The sequence below is a fragment of the Taudactylus pleione genome, unplaced genomic scaffold, assembly GCF_031769625.1.
Source record: "Taudactylus pleione unplaced genomic scaffold, aTauple2 ptg000556l, whole genome shotgun sequence".
In the NCBI taxonomy this organism is placed as follows: Eukaryota; Metazoa; Chordata; class Amphibia; order Anura; family Myobatrachidae; genus Taudactylus; species Taudactylus pleione.
In genome coordinates this window covers 6156082-6171924 of record NW_028284958.1, presented here as the reverse complement: position 1 = coordinate 6171924, position 15843 = coordinate 6156082, and the positions used below count along the sequence as shown (strand labels likewise).

The following is a 15843-nucleotide window of genomic DNA, read 5'->3' as shown; positions in this document are numbered from 1 at the left end:
CAAATACCCCTCACTCACATCATTCCCTGACCACATAACAGACACACAAATACTCCTCACTCACATCATACCCTGACCACATAACAGACACACAAATACCCCTCACTCACATAATACCCTGACCACATAACAGACACATATACCCCTCACTCACATAATACCCTGACCACATAACAGACACATATACCCCTCACTCACATAATACCCTGACCACATAACAGACACAAATACCCCTCACTCACATCATACCCTGACCACATAACAGACACAAATACACCTCACTCACATCATTCCCTGACCTCATATCAGACACACAAATACCCCTGACTCAATCATGCCCTGACCACATAACAGACACAAATACTCCTCACTCACATCATTCCCTGACCACATAATAGACACAAATACTCCTCACTCACATCATTCCCTGACCACATAATAGACACAAATACCCCTCACTCACATCATACCCTGACCTCATATCAGACACAAATACCCCTCACTCACACCATACCCTGACCACAGAAGACACAGATACCCCTCACTCACACCATACCCTGACCATATAACAGACACACAAATACCCCTCACTCATCATACCCTGACCTCATATCAGACACAAAAATACCCCTCACTCACATCATGCCCTGACCACATAACAGACACAAATACCCCTCACTCACATCATTCCCTGACCACATACCATTTTTAAAATCTGACAGAAAAAGAAAAACACCAAATTATATTTATAACATTTTAATTTCTTAAATTAAATGTTCCTACCTCTCAGTTGGGCCCGTTGTTATTCACTCCTCCTCCCGCTAGCTGCATTACGCAGAAGCTTCTCTGTTGCTGTCTTTCTGTCACCGGCCTGGGACACAGGGTAAGCCCGTTTTTAAAAGGGGGTTCACAAAATACAAAAGAAAAAATGACACAAATACAGTATATAAATAAATACACAGGTAAATGGAATATATATTATGCTTGTAATAATAATGTTAGTGTAAATGCTATCTATCTAAATATATTAACCTCAAAAATTCTCATAGAGAAGGTAAATGGGGTAAAGTAATAATAAGTAACTGACAATTATCTATTCTGACGAAGCCCATTTACCTTCTAAGGTTTATATATTCAGATAGACAGCCTTTATTCTAATATTACTATTGCAGTCATAATATCCATTTTATTTATATTATTCTTTCCATCTTACATTATTTCTTTGTGTTAGCCTCCGTCATTTGATATGTCTGATTGTACCCCTCTTGGTCTGTATGTCCTGTATTGTTTATCCCCTCCCCCATAACTATGTGTGTTGCACTAAGCTTCCCATCTCACCTGTATGTTCTGTCTTGTGCTACCCCCTCATCAGGGGCGTTTTAAGAGCGGAGGGGGCTCGTGTGCACTCCTCATGCGAGGCCCCCTCCTCTCTCTCTAGTGGCTGGCAGCCGACTAAATCGGCTGGCCAGCCACCGGAGTATTAGTAGACTCCGGGCACTAGAGTGTCCCCGGAGGCTACTGCGCATGCGCAGAATGCCGGAAAAATGGGCGCTGCGACCATTTTCCGGCGTTCTATGCATGCGCACTAGACTCCGGGCACACTCTAGTCTACTGCGCATGCGCAGAACACTGGAAAATGGTCACGGCGGCCATTTTTCCTGTGTTCTGAGCAGCAATGACACCCGACGCGGGACCTTGGACAGGTAAGTTTAAAAAAAATATGGGTGTAGTGTGTGCGGTGCGGGGCCCCCTGGAACCGGGGGCCCGTGTGCCCCGCACACACTGCACCCATTATAGATACGCCACTGCCTCTCATCTGTTTGTTCTGTATTGCACTACCCCCCTCATCTGTATGTTCTGTGTTGTATCCCCCTTCCTCCTCCTCCTGTGTCCATCATTATTTTCCCAAAGCCTCCTCTGTGTCCGTTATTATGTTCTCTCCCCCTACACTATATCCATTAGTATGCCCCCCCAGTATCCATTATTATGTCCTCCCCTCTCTATTATTATTATGTCCCCCCCCTTATGTCCATTATTATGTCTTCCCACCCTTTGTCCATTATTATGTACTCCCCCTGTGTCCATTATGTCCCCCGTGTCCATTTTTATATTACCCCGTGTCCTTTATTATGCCCCCCCTCTGTGTCCATTAATACCCCCCCTCTGTCCATTATTATGCCCCCCCTGTGTTCTTTATTATGCCCCCTCTCTGTATACATTACCCACCCCTCTATGTACATTATTATGTCCCCCCTGTGTTCTTTATTATGCCCTGTCTCTGTGTCCATTATTAACCCCCCCTGTATGTCCATTATTATGCTTCCCCTCTGTGTCTATTGTTATGTCCCTCCATATGTGTGCATCATTACGTCCTCTCCCCTCTGTGTCCATTACTATGCCCCCCTCTCAGTGTACATTATGGTGTTCCTCCCCTTCCCCCTCTCTGCACACGCTCCCCCCTTCACGTAGTTCACTTACCTTCCTTTACCTTTCCATTGTCTTCTCCCCACTGACACTGGTACTGACAGGAAGGTCGGAGCTGTCGGCGTCAGGTGTGTCTCCTCCTTAGTCCACCATGAGAGCCCGGCGCGGGCCGCGCGGTCGCATCTATGTGATGTCACGCGTCTTGACATAACAGTGTAGAGGAGGGGCTGAGGTACGCTACGCGGCGCAGGGAGGGCTTGTGAAGTGAAGCCTTCCACTGCGCCGCTCAGGCGGCCAGGACTCTGAGAAGATTCTCCCGGGTGGGTGGGATTGGGAGGGTGTGTGAACTGGAGGTGGTGGTTGGGGGTGCAGTTTGAAAGGGGAGAACCTCGGACGGCCGCTTGTTCTGACAGGAAAAAAAATAGTTCCTGTCTTCAGCTGATCCTCCTTGGCGGTGTGGGCCTGTTTTTATGGGTGGGCCTGGAGCTGTAGCTCCACCCGCCCCATTGTTAATCCGGCCCTGCATATATCGCGCAGGGATAAGTTATTGCCTGCTATCATTATGAACCACAAATAACATAGCTACTCACATTTTGCCAGTAAAATTTTGCACAGACCCTCCCCATTTTATACAGTCTTATATTGCAGAGATAACTCCCAAATTATCAGCTGCATGTTGCAGAGTGACCCCGCCTGAAAATCCCCTGCCAGACAACTAAAAAAAACCCAGAGCAACTGCCAAACACCTAGTGACAAGATAATTCTCCCAACTACTTCCTGCATCCTATTGCACCCTCCCTCAACTAGTGTCAGACACCCACCAACTACTGCACGCAATCTGTTGCAGAGACATCCCCAATTTCTGTGCAGACATGCTTCCCCAGCTTGCAGCACATGCACCCTCTCCCAACTACTGCCTGCCACCTATTGCAGAGACTTCAAAAATAACTGCACAGTCATAATCCCAAAATACTAGGGGTGTGGATTAGTAAACATTATCTATATAAGACAGTCAATAGATAGACACTAGAAGATCGACAGGCAAATGGTCGACAGGAAATGGTCGACTTGGTCTTAGGTCGACATGATCATAAGGTCAACACAGAAAAGTTTGACACATTTTTTTTGTTATTTGATCTCTAATCTTAACAGCAACCCCTAGTGCCTAATACTGACCATCCCCTTCTGCAGCCTAACCCTAAAGGTGCATACACACGATTTTTTGAACGATTATTGAAAACGATATCGTTTATCGTTCGATCGCTGAAAAAATCATTCACTTTCTGAGTTAAAACAATGAACGATTATCGTTTATGCGAGTTCACGTTTGTAGTTCAGTCAGACTGACCAACTGAACAATTTTCATTAAGGGAATATGCAAAAATCTTCTGTAGTTCAAAAAAATCGTTCATTACACTTTAAAAAATCTGACAGAAAATCGTTCACAAAATCATTGGTAACAAAATCGTTGTGAGTATGCAGCTTTAGTCTAACTCTTGTGTCGACCATTTGCATGTCAACCTTTTGACCATATTGACCTTTTAACCCTGTCAACCTTATGCACAGTTGTCCATTGACATTGTGACCTTTTAACCCTATTGACCTATTTGTTGTCTACCTTCTGGTGTCTATCTATTGACTGTCTATCTACCATCCAGATACCAAATACTGCCAACCACCTACTTGACAGACACACATCCCAACTACTGCCATTGCCAGCCACCTGTTTCACAGTTTTATTTAATCCATACTTCTTAATGTACGCCAATGTTTTTTTTCGATTGGTTTCTTAACAACTGTATTTGCATACAATAATTCTGAAATTCTAGCAGACTGACTTGTTTTAAAATTGATCTGCTACCACTGTGCTTGATGGAGGTCACTTTATAGTAACAATTTGAATGTTATACAAAATTCACTGGATAGTAAGTAATGTTACGGACACATCAGGAGTATCAATTTAACAATGGTGTACATGATTCATTATTGATAACAAAAAATGATAATTTTTTATTTTATTTATAACATACCATGTTGTATCTAATTGCATAGTACACCATATAATATGGGCCATGGCACTTGGCAGGTGAATATTACGTGTCATAATACAGGAGGAGACAGAATATCTATAAAATGTTTATTGCATACCATTCGGTTTAATCCTGTTGAATTCCTTGAAAACATTAAAGGTATTAGGAGTCACCAAGACCTCTGTTATATATTATTATTATTATTATTATTATTAATAAATATATATATTTATTTACTCCAAAAATATATTGTAGGTTAATTGGCTTCCCTCAAAATTGACCATAGTGTGTATGTTTGCAAGCATCATGTGGTAGGGAATATAGATTGTAAGCTCCACTGGGGCAGGGACAGATGTGAATGGTAAGATAAAGCGCTGCGGAATATGTGTGTGCTATATATATATATATATATATAACTGGTAATAAATAATAAATAAAATAATAAAAAAAAATGTGTGTGTATGTATATATATATATATATATATATATATATACACACCACATACATTAAAGTAAAGGTGACAAGTTCAAAGAATAATGGTGCTATACATTTTATTACTGAGAGGCATATCCAATTGCAGGCAAAGTTTGGAAAAAACCCACAGCGCAGGGTTTTTCATAGTCAATTGGCAGGTAGAAAATCAGTTCTAGTAGTTTCCATACAGCCCCAGAGGAGGTCTAAACCTATTATAAGTTTAAAATGTCGGGGACCCCTTCAAAAATGCTCTGACACCCCCCCCCCCCCCCCCCAATGGCTAATTAGGGCATTTAGAAGTTTTCTGTTGGCTTAAGTGGTCCAATAATTACATGTTGTTTTTGGTTGTTAAAAACAATTACTTCTAATTACCCCAAAATAAATGTTTTCATTAATTCATGCAACCCAAAATTAATTAAACCAATTAGTTAAATGATAAATATTTGTGTTATAATTTTTTTTACAATTTGTAGCCCCAAGTAACTTTTTTTTTTTTTTTAATTTTCTTTTATAAAACAAAAAAATGTTTGCTGTTTATATACTTTAAAAAAAAAAATCACAAATCATCCATTTGATGCATTTTTAAAAAAACTATTTATTTTTTCTTTGGGATAATAACCATTATTACTGTTACCTAGTGCTTTTTTTGGGGGGGGGGGGGGTAGGGGGGTGACAGGAGGGGTTGGACTGTTCCCCCAATTATTTGTTTTTTAAATTCCTGCAGAGATTTTCCTGAAAAAATCTGCAACCGCTTTATTTTCTGTTGGATACCACAGGCATACCCGCGGTAATAGAAAATTTGTCATGCCCGCATAAATTGGATATGTCAAATAGTGTTTGTTTCAATGTCTTTCTTGAAACTTTGTTTAAACGATTTAGGGGGGAATTCAATTAGCTGGGATAATGTAATAATTTTGTGCAAATTCTGCTTATCGTGTCTATATGCACACCCGGTTTCTGCGCAATACAGTTCCAAAATCCACAAAGCAGCATTTGCATGGATATTCTTCCATGTTTTACGAACGATAAGTATAGCAGAAAATGGCAAAGTCTGGCCCTGATTCAGAGCCGGACGCTCTGACAGAGCGCTCGCTCTGAATCAGGGCCGTCCTTCTTGTTTTTCAGAGCGGCCTCCTGGCCGCTCGCATACCTGTGGGTGACCACCCACAGCTATAGCGAGCGGCCAGGAAGATGGTCGCAATGGCCAAGACCATCGCGACCATCGGGCTTGCGACGAGACCCTTGTGGTAGGGTCTCGTTGCCGCAAGCCCCAGAGTGCTTTCGGCTCTAACAGAGCCGAAAGCACTCCCACTGCATCACTTGTGATGTCAGTGGGGCTGGCCCCAGACGGTAGGCGTTCCCATGGGAACGCCTCCGTCTGGGCAGCCACGCCCCCGGCACTCCCACCAAAGGGGGCGTGCTGTCACTCAACATCGACAGCACACCCCCTTTGGTACGAGACCCGGAGCGACGGATTGCCCGTCACTATCCGGGTCTCGCGCATGCGCACGACGGAGCCGGCTCCGTCGTGCGCATGCGCACTGGGCCACCATCGACCTGCTTGCGAGCGGGTCTGAATCAGGCCCTCTGTCTGTACCCCAACAATAGGCAAGTTGATATAGAAAAACAATATAGAAGTGTATTAGTGGCCCTAATAAAAGTATTGGGGGTTCTTAAATTGTGTCAAATGGTTGTTTTATGCATATTTATAAAACAGCCAAATAATGGTAGAAAGCAAGTGTAATATTTTTAAAATTGGGGCTGCATAAAAATGCCTGTCATTTAGAGACACTTAAAACATCTTCAAAATATGCCCTAACACCCATCTGCAATCTTAAAAACACATGTCCCATATATACAGCACCACCATATACTCACATCAATTAACCCATTTTCCTGCACTTTTCATATTGGGGTGAAAAATTGCTAAGTCAGCATTGGCCAAATTAAGCGAATTCCAAAAATATTTTGCCTAATTCGTCCTTAAGAAGTATGTCCCAGTGGTTCTGAACCAAGTCCCGGCATTTTTACCTTGAAATAGAGATATTCACCAACTTTTCACTTTTCACCAAGACTTTTTCGCGACTTTATGCTATGGATAATTTGCATCCGTGAAAAACGCGGCTGATATTAAATTTTGCGCTATAAACCATTTTTCGCAGAAAAGCGACCTATTGCTGCTTTAGAATTCCCCCTAATACCCCTTTTACACCGACCTAAAAATCCTGGGTTGATGCGTATCAACCCGGTATTTTTGTCTGTGTAAATGGATCCACCGGGTCCAGGGACCTGGGTATCCAACTCAGGTACTTTGCAGGGTTGGCTACGGGTCAGTCCTGTGGCACCCTGTAGTGTAAACTGCGCGATCTGAGTAACGATGACCTGGATCGTACCACATGCCGCCTGATTTGGCCGGTTTCAGTGGCGCAAGATGACATAATCTCCAAACGTCCACTGCAACGCCGGAAGAGCTGGGTCACTGCAGACTCTGTTCCTGTGTGAACGGCGCCGACTCGGGCATATCCTGGGTCGGTGCCGCAGTATGAAACTAGTAAATTCCGGGTCTGATCCGGATTGGAATCCTGTTCCAACCCCGGGTCAGACCCGGAACTTTGGTATAAAAGTGGTATCTGTTCTGTCTGTGGAAGTTTAGACTATTATCTGGTTCTTGATTCCTAGAGCCCAAATAACTGGGTGCGTGGGCTATATACAGTATGTCTGCAGTTTTTATGTAGGATATTTAAAGCGCATTGACCTTGCCTACGCATCTCTTGGAGGAGAAATTATTCTCTTTCATATCATTCCTGAATCTTGTACTAAACACAAATCCAGTGGGTGGTTTCTGTCACCATTCACTTTATACATCAGTTCACACCAGTTCAGCTGTGTAAACAGCCCAATTTTCTATCTCCTTGAACTACACATCTGTGGGGATTCCTCACATCATGCCAATATAAGGCAGCCAAGGGCACTTCAAACAAACAATACACCAGCGTGTGGCAGTCTGTATTTACAATACTTGTAGATATCCCACAAGGAGCAAAATAGACCTCTGTTCTGTGTATGCTAGACACACGATCATGCTGCAGGTGCTCGCACTGTAGGTCTGTTTTCACAGGCACATTTAGTTTATAATGTGACATGCTACTGCAAAGGCTATTTCACTAACTGTAAAAGGTCAAGTATTCAGTAATTATACCATAGAATATATATTGTGTATGGCTCTGCTTGTAACAGCGTCAATGTGAGATGCTGTCATAAAAAAGCAATTGCTTTGTAATTCTAGTCAAGCATTCTACCAAGTTTCTTATGAAATGGATCAGAGCATGGATTTCTTGCTGTTTAATGATGATTATTTCTATATGTGTAGATTTTACACTTTTAATAATTATATCCGTAAATATAAGGTTCTGTGTATAAAATAAGTTGTATTGAATGTTTGTTTAAAAAGAAAATAAAAATAGACATTATAGTGTTTGAGAAAATATAAAAAATGTTACACTATTATAAAAGTGCAAAAATACAAATGGGAGTACACATTGTGTATGTGTGTGTAGAAAAATAAATACCCCAGTGGTTTTTAGATGCTGTATATTGAACTGCTAAAAGCTATAGCTGACTAAATAGGGCCTTGTTAGTGATTCCCCAGTTACAGTGACTAAACTATAGTACGGACTCTCTGCTGAAATTAGAGGGCGCTGAGTTATGTCTGTGAACTATAGATGTGGAATGCAATCTCATGACTCATTATATCCAGCCAGCTGCTAAATGGGGAACAGTTACAGAACTGGCTCCTGTTCAAAATACACAGGTGAGCCGAAAGGAAGGAAAATCCTGAAATTTATTTCTGCCTTTGTTGTCACAAGTATCCCGTCTAGGCCGCGTTTTCCTTTGGATCCCTTATTTATAGATATAGGTTAAAAATGCCTTTTATAGTTTAACCCATTGTCATAAAAGTGCTTCCATGTAAAGCTGTCTCATGTCAGCTGCTGTTTACCAAAAATCTTATTTATGTTTTATCTGTCTCCTTTTGTTTCTAGTTATTATTTTTCAAGTAGATGGCAGACGCAGATTTAGGGCGGTATTCAATTAGTTTCGCACCCGCGGAAAAGTTTCGCCTGCCTGACTTTCCGCCAACATTGCTTGATATGGAGGTAGAAACTTATCGTGCGCATCCCCGCTATTCGCCGTATTCAATTTCAAAACAGGCGAAAATGGCAAGTGACTAATGCAGAACAGGCAGAAAGTACTGTCAGAATTGGGGAAACCAGCCTGAACCCCCCCGAAAAGATGCAGGAACATTGGGGATCAATGTAGATGTGTCCAAATAGCCCTAATAAAACTGTTTGGGGTACTTAAGTTGTTTCATTTGCTTCTTATTAGTATCTTTGCACAAGTGGTGAAGAATGGCATTAAGCAGCATTATAAGATGTAAATAAGTAGTCCTGTCAAATTTGGGGTACGTGAAAATGGGTGCTAGAATATGTTAAAGTCTCTAAAGTGATGTTTTAAAAAAACGTGAAAAATGCACCTGTTGCAATCCTAAAAACACCTGACCCATCCTTACAGACCCCCAAGAAGTCTATATCGCTAGTTTTTATGCTTGTCCCCCCACTTTGTACTTTTTCACCCCCAAATTCAAAGTACTTTTTTAGGGTGTTAAGTTTTTCCCCGGGACTTTTGGACACCGTTATCCTTTGTGGGGGGGTGTCTGTCTCACGGGTTCTGAGTGGCTTCCCACGTTTGCACCCAAAAGTAAAAATTTTGCACTTCTTTTCTCCTGCTATCCTTAGGATTTTTCGCCTATTACGTTGCATTGACTTTACACGTAAGCGAAAACCAGCTTGAATTGAATTTGGAGATAAGTTCCGACCACGCGAAAAGCTGCAATCGGCGATACTTTTTTGCGGCAAATGACTTTTCGCTTCTAATTGAATACGGCCCTAAACTGGAATTTTAGTAGTTTAAATAGTGCCCATCCCTCCAGCACAGCATTTTTTTTGAGGGGTGGGTGGGGGATTAAGTAAAAAAGTCTCTGTTTACAATTGTTAACTACTGGTCAGAGTACAACATAAAGCTGTTGACGTGTATATTTTTGTCAAATTTGAGCAACAATTATTTGATTTATAATAAAATGTACTGTACATGTCTGCTGATCCAATGTGCAGGAGAGCTGGAATTTCAATAGAAGCCAGTGGCATTTCTTAGGCATGAGTCTGCATTCTTATGATTACTGGTCCAGCCCACAAAGTGACTGCTTCCACTATTGTAAGAGAGGGTTGCACTCCTCATGTGAAGTGTGCCATGTAGTACCGTATTCTAGGAGCACATTTGCAGTCTATGAAGAGGTTTCGCTGCAATGTCTGCTGTCTATAAGAATGTACCCCTCTGGTCAACCTAGTAAAATATCTGCTTAATTTGTACATAGTTCGCCTTTTCTCGTAATTGAAGTATATGTTGAGTGAGCGAGAGACTGCACTTTGTAAGGATATTTGTATGAGTAATACTGACCACTTTTAAATGTGTTTTTTTGCTCTAGATGGCCACCTGCAGGAGACGTTGATGCACTTTGCTGCAAGGCTCGGACTTTGTCGACTGTCCAGGTTTCTTCTGCAGCAGCCAGGAGGGAAAACAGCGTTGGCTATTCCTAACAGAGGAGGTGCGACACCTATCAGCCTGGCCTTGGAACGAGGCTTCTGGAAATTGCACCACCTGTTGACAGAGTACGACATTTTTATTTGTAATTTTAAAAAAGTAAAATGAAGTGCCTTGTATGCAGAACAAGAGAATGCTAGAATTACCATAGACAAGTGTTTCCTTTTATCATTATAAAATAAGAATCCTCTCAAGCCGCTTACATCATTTGTTTTTTTGTTATAGCAGTAATGTAATACAGATAAACCGTTGTAACAAAATCTGGAGCCAATGCCACCATCTGCTTTTCCCATCAAATACAATTGTCTTTCTTTCATTTCATTTTGTTTTCTAACTTGTGGCCAATAAAACGATAGTTAATTTAATCTTTAAAAGTTTATTTTAAGTAATGAATTTGGAAGGGATATAAAATGCCTCTCTTCATATGAAGAGGTCTTTTATCTTTAAGTTATATCTTCAAAAGTCATGCTTTAAAAAAGAAAAACAAAAAAAATGTGGTCTTGCTTCTGCTAGTCCTTATAATCTGTGTTATGTAGGCAAGGTACCTTGGTTTGGAGATGAATTGGCTTTCATTTCCCCCCTTCTGTAATGTGAAAACATTTGTGACTGTCTAAATCAACAGGAAACTGAAGCAAAATAAAATCTGCTAATGATATTTTCGGCTGCAGTCCATCGCTAATTACAGAATTAAGCTCCACTACAATAAATAAAAATTGATTAAAAATATCTTATGCTATTTAAATTTCTTTCCGACGTGGATGTCTCTTAGCTTCTTAATGTTAAAATTTTATATTTACCACAGTTCTGTATGTTGCAATTAAACCTACAGGTAAAGATATTTAACCCTTTCGCTGAGGAGGACGAGTGAAGTTTGTTTTCCGTATATGCCTTAAAACTTCGGATGATTAGTCCTACTTGTGATCCATAGCAAGTACCCCCACTGCTAACTTACCTTCTCCCCACTTTAAAAGAAAAAAAATTATTTTGATATATTGGTAGAAATGGACAGAGGACCTTAAAGTCCCTCCTATCTACCCAACCCTAGCACCTAAAGAGATGGGTGCACCCTTGTTTGAAAGAGTGGAGTCCTTGTTTGATCACCAGACAATTTTACCCCACGCATTGGAAAATAGACATTATCCGCGTATGGGTGGGAGGGCACATCCATAATTATATCTGTAAATATGGGACTGCTCACATATGAAAAAAGTGGAGTCCCCTCTTTCAAATTATGTGACCCCCTTAGTAGCTATTGTCTGTTCACCTGGCACTAAGGAAAGAAAAAGTTTTCCATAGATACGGAGTAAGGGCACATTGTGTCCGATCTCTCCTATAGTGCCCCGCCGACACATCGGGGTGCCTTGTCTTGAGAGAGGGAGTCTCATTTTTCAAACAATGTGCCCTTTTTTGCTGGATACAAACTTAGTGATATATTGCTTGTTTTACTGACAAGCGATATATATCAATAGTGCATCAGCTGGTGTGTACATCCTATATGTCTGTGAATGACTTCGTTCAGACATATCAGGTCGGCCCTGCAGCACAGCCAATGCCTATATAGCTGAAAGATGTGCATGGGTGACTCGCCGCCTGCCTGTACACTTACTGCAGGGACCGCTGACATGGACATCTAAACTGGGCAGGCAAATTTAATTGTCCACCCTGTTGCAGTGTTAGCCCAGACACATCGAGTGGCCGTTTGGTTAGTGTCTATAGCTGTACAAACGGCCTTTTTTTAGTTACTGTTTTGTGATCACCAAACAATAACTGGAAAGTAAACAAAAAAAAAATAACATTTTCCACAGAAGCATGAGCTAATGCTCTTATCTCCCCATCTTTTGCCAAATAAAATAGGTGATTCCTCATCTAGGGCCTGATTCAGCTTGGATAGCAGTTGCTAATACGCACGCAATCGACCAATTGTTGCGTACTGCACATGCGCGAACCAGCCACTGCGATCTGGAATGTGATCGCAGTGATTACGCGGACTCATTGCAGAGTGATAGACTAAGTGCTGTTTGTGGGTGGTGACGAAGGCTTGGTCGTAGAAACGCAGGCGTGCCAGCGCATTTGCCCGCAGTTGAAGGGGTGTGCATAAATTAGCCACTGCAATGCCCTACGCAGCCTGAGGCCTCATAGCATGCGATGTAGTTAGCAATTTATGAGTAAGGTCTGACCTTGTGTAAGTCTGCATGAGGCTGTTATGGTGTTCGACTGTACCGATGGTTTTGCTGTCTTGCTAAACATTACGGATGTCTATAAGGTAAAGTGGGCGTCCTTATGTAGTGCTGTGGCGGCACAGCGATCGCAATGGATTAGCATATGAACGCAGTGAGACTGTGTGTAATCACTATTGCAATCGCAGTTGTGATCGGTAGTGAAACAGGCCCTTAATGCATTAGTTTGTCTAGTTTATAAAATGGTGGGCTGTGATATTTTTCCTATACAAAGGAAGCATTTAAACAGTCAGCGACAATAAAAAATGCATTTTCATTTAAAGTGCAGTTTTTTTATTTTCTTTCAAAACCTAAGCATAGAATCCTGCTTTTTACTATTTTGGAAAAGTGGATTATTGACTAAACAAGAACCGCAAAGTATTTATTTGGGCTGCTTATAAGACCAAATCAAGTTTGCTTTAGTTCCCTTTCTTAATGTAAAGCCGTACTCTGTTGGAGGTGGAGACGTGTGCGTGCGTGTGTGTGCGTGCGTGTGCGTGTCTTTTTACTTTTGCTATAGATGTATATAGTTTTTCTTCTTTTTTTTTTTTTTTTTTTTAGTGTTACCAGGAACAACAGTATAATATCAGACAGGTAGCCACTCCATTTATTCTTCGATATAAAAAGACTGGTTAGCCTATCAAAAAAGGATTGCAGCTGTGTTCTGTTAGTTCAGTGTAACTAGCTGTCACACCAAACGGTCCTTCTTGTCGCCTGGTCCCTTGTGACTCATCTTACGACAAGCATCTTTTTCGCACGAAAATGCATCTCAGTCAAACTGATGCAACATACTGCTTCAGGAGACCGCACAGACTAAATTGATATGTGACATGGCATATTAAGTTAATCGGTGCAGCCTCGTGAAGCGGATTGTCACATCCGTTTGCCTCTAAGACATATTTCAGAGCGGAAAATATGTGAAAAAGACGCTCGGTGCCAGCTCAATTGCACAGGACCTGAAGGCTCATTTGCACCAGATTTCTCGTGCCACATGCCTTATTGAGGCTAGGTGTATGACTTCTGTTGCTTTCACAAGTGTTACCGCTTTGTATTTGGCCTGACACTTGCTCTATATGCCTGTGTCCTTACTACTACTGATAAAGTACAAGCAGTAATGCTTGTACTTTATCAGTGCTCTTTCACTACATGGTATACCACAATGCACCATTGTTTTTTGTGTTTTTTTACGCAAATTTTTTGGGAAAATTGCAAAGTGATTCAGAATTAGTCATTCTGAACTCGATTACTAGAAAACAACATTTAAAGCCACTCTTTTGCATCCAAGGGAAAACTGTACACATGTCCCCTGTGATTACTGGTCAACCAAAAAAATAAATAGCTTTTCGAAAAATTTCTTTGAAATTGACAACAGAAAAGAACCACATGACCCATCTGGTCTGCCCATTTTTATTCCTAAAACCCACCGACACTAAAACCGGCCATACACGGTGCGATGCGACGGGGGATCCCACGTCCGACATATCGGGTGGTGCCCACACTCTGTGGGATCGGATGGCCGACTGCCTGATATGCCGGCTCCCCTCTCCCCCACCCGCATAGCGCTGCATGGGATCGAACATCGCATTCCCTGATCGACTGATCCTGCAGTAAAATCTGGAGGTGCGATGTACGACCCCACGGGTGCGCGATCGGTTCGACATCATGCCCATACATGGTGCGATATAGGAGCCAAATCGTACCAATCCGTCGGATCGCTGCTTTATCGCACCGTGTATGGCCCAAGCATATTTAAATGTCCTACTGTAATAGCCTCTACCACTGATGATACTATAAATATGGATACAAGTTGTGTGCATGCACAGTACGTCAGATTTGCACAAATGTACATCTTTACTTTGTGGAAATGCATGGAAGGGCAACTCTAAATCATGTGCATTGTCTCCAGAACTGAACATAGAGTTCTAGGTGTAGCATCACCAATGACCTCAATGGTGGCAACTGCAAAAGACAACATTTGCCATTCGATGCCATTAGCATTATCACCAATAAGGACACAATAGTATAATTGCTATTTACCATTTACAGTTTCAGTCTCCCATATCCAAAATGCTTGGGACCAGGGGTATTTTGGATATCGGAATATTCCGTATTTTGTAATATTTGAATACCAAAATGAGATATCTTGGGAATGGGACCCAAATCTAAACCGAGAATGCATTTATGTTTTATATACACCTTATACACAGAGCCTGTAGGTAATTTTATACAATATTTTCAATAATTTTGTGTCTTAAACAACTGAACCGTCAAAAATCAAAGTTTTCACGATCTCAGTCAGCTTTCCGTATTTCGGAATATTTGGATATGGGAGACTCAACCTGTACTTCAAATCAGTCTAATCCCAGCATTACAAATGTATCCATCTTTGATGTGGAACCGTGTCAGACACCTTCCTGAAGTCTAGATAAGCTTTGTCTATAGCTCCGCTATGATCTGTTACTTTTGTCAAAAAGTCAATAGGAAAAAAAAAATCAGAAGTGTTGTACGTGATCTCCCCCAGTATATAAATAATGAGTGAGATATTGTTGAATAAATGTAATCCAGCAATTTAGTATTCCCTCTTTCAGCAGTGTTTCTATTAATCTCCCATATGACTGATGTCAGACTCACTTGTCTCTTCCACTCTTGTGATGCTGGCTTCACTTGGATGTTTCCAGTCCTCAGGGACCACTCCTGTCAATGATGGCTGTTTAAGTAATTCAATTAATGGCATTGCCATCACCCCTTTAATATGCTCTGTTACGATGCGTGGATGTCTCCTTTCTGACTCCATTAATGTGTCTGCTTTCAGTTTTGGGAATATGAGCTTTGCCTCTTCTGTAAATGGAGTGATGTCTTCTTTGCTAAACCAGATATGTCTTTTTATCTCTATTCTCTGACTCTGCTTATATTAAATATTTAACTTTATGGAATGGTGGTTGTTTTTAGACCAGCTTGCTTTCTCTTTTGCTAGCACAAGCACATATTTAAATAGGATCATAGACATATCGTACAGTCCTTTTCCCCTGCAGTGCCTACACTG

The 15843-nt window shown here is 41.4% G+C and overlaps 1 protein-coding gene across 1 annotated transcript in view; it reads left to right on the top strand.

Annotated features, from left to right (window-relative positions):
- Positions 1-15843, top strand: part of AKAP13 (A-kinase anchoring protein 13) — a 312402-nt gene that overhangs the window by 142538 nt on the left and 154021 nt on the right. Inside the window, exon 6 of the mRNA XM_088452667.1 lies at positions 10469-10652. Coding sequence (XP_088308793.1) covers positions 10469-10652 — 184 coding nt within the window. The remainder of the gene's footprint in view (positions 1-10468; positions 10653-15843) is intronic.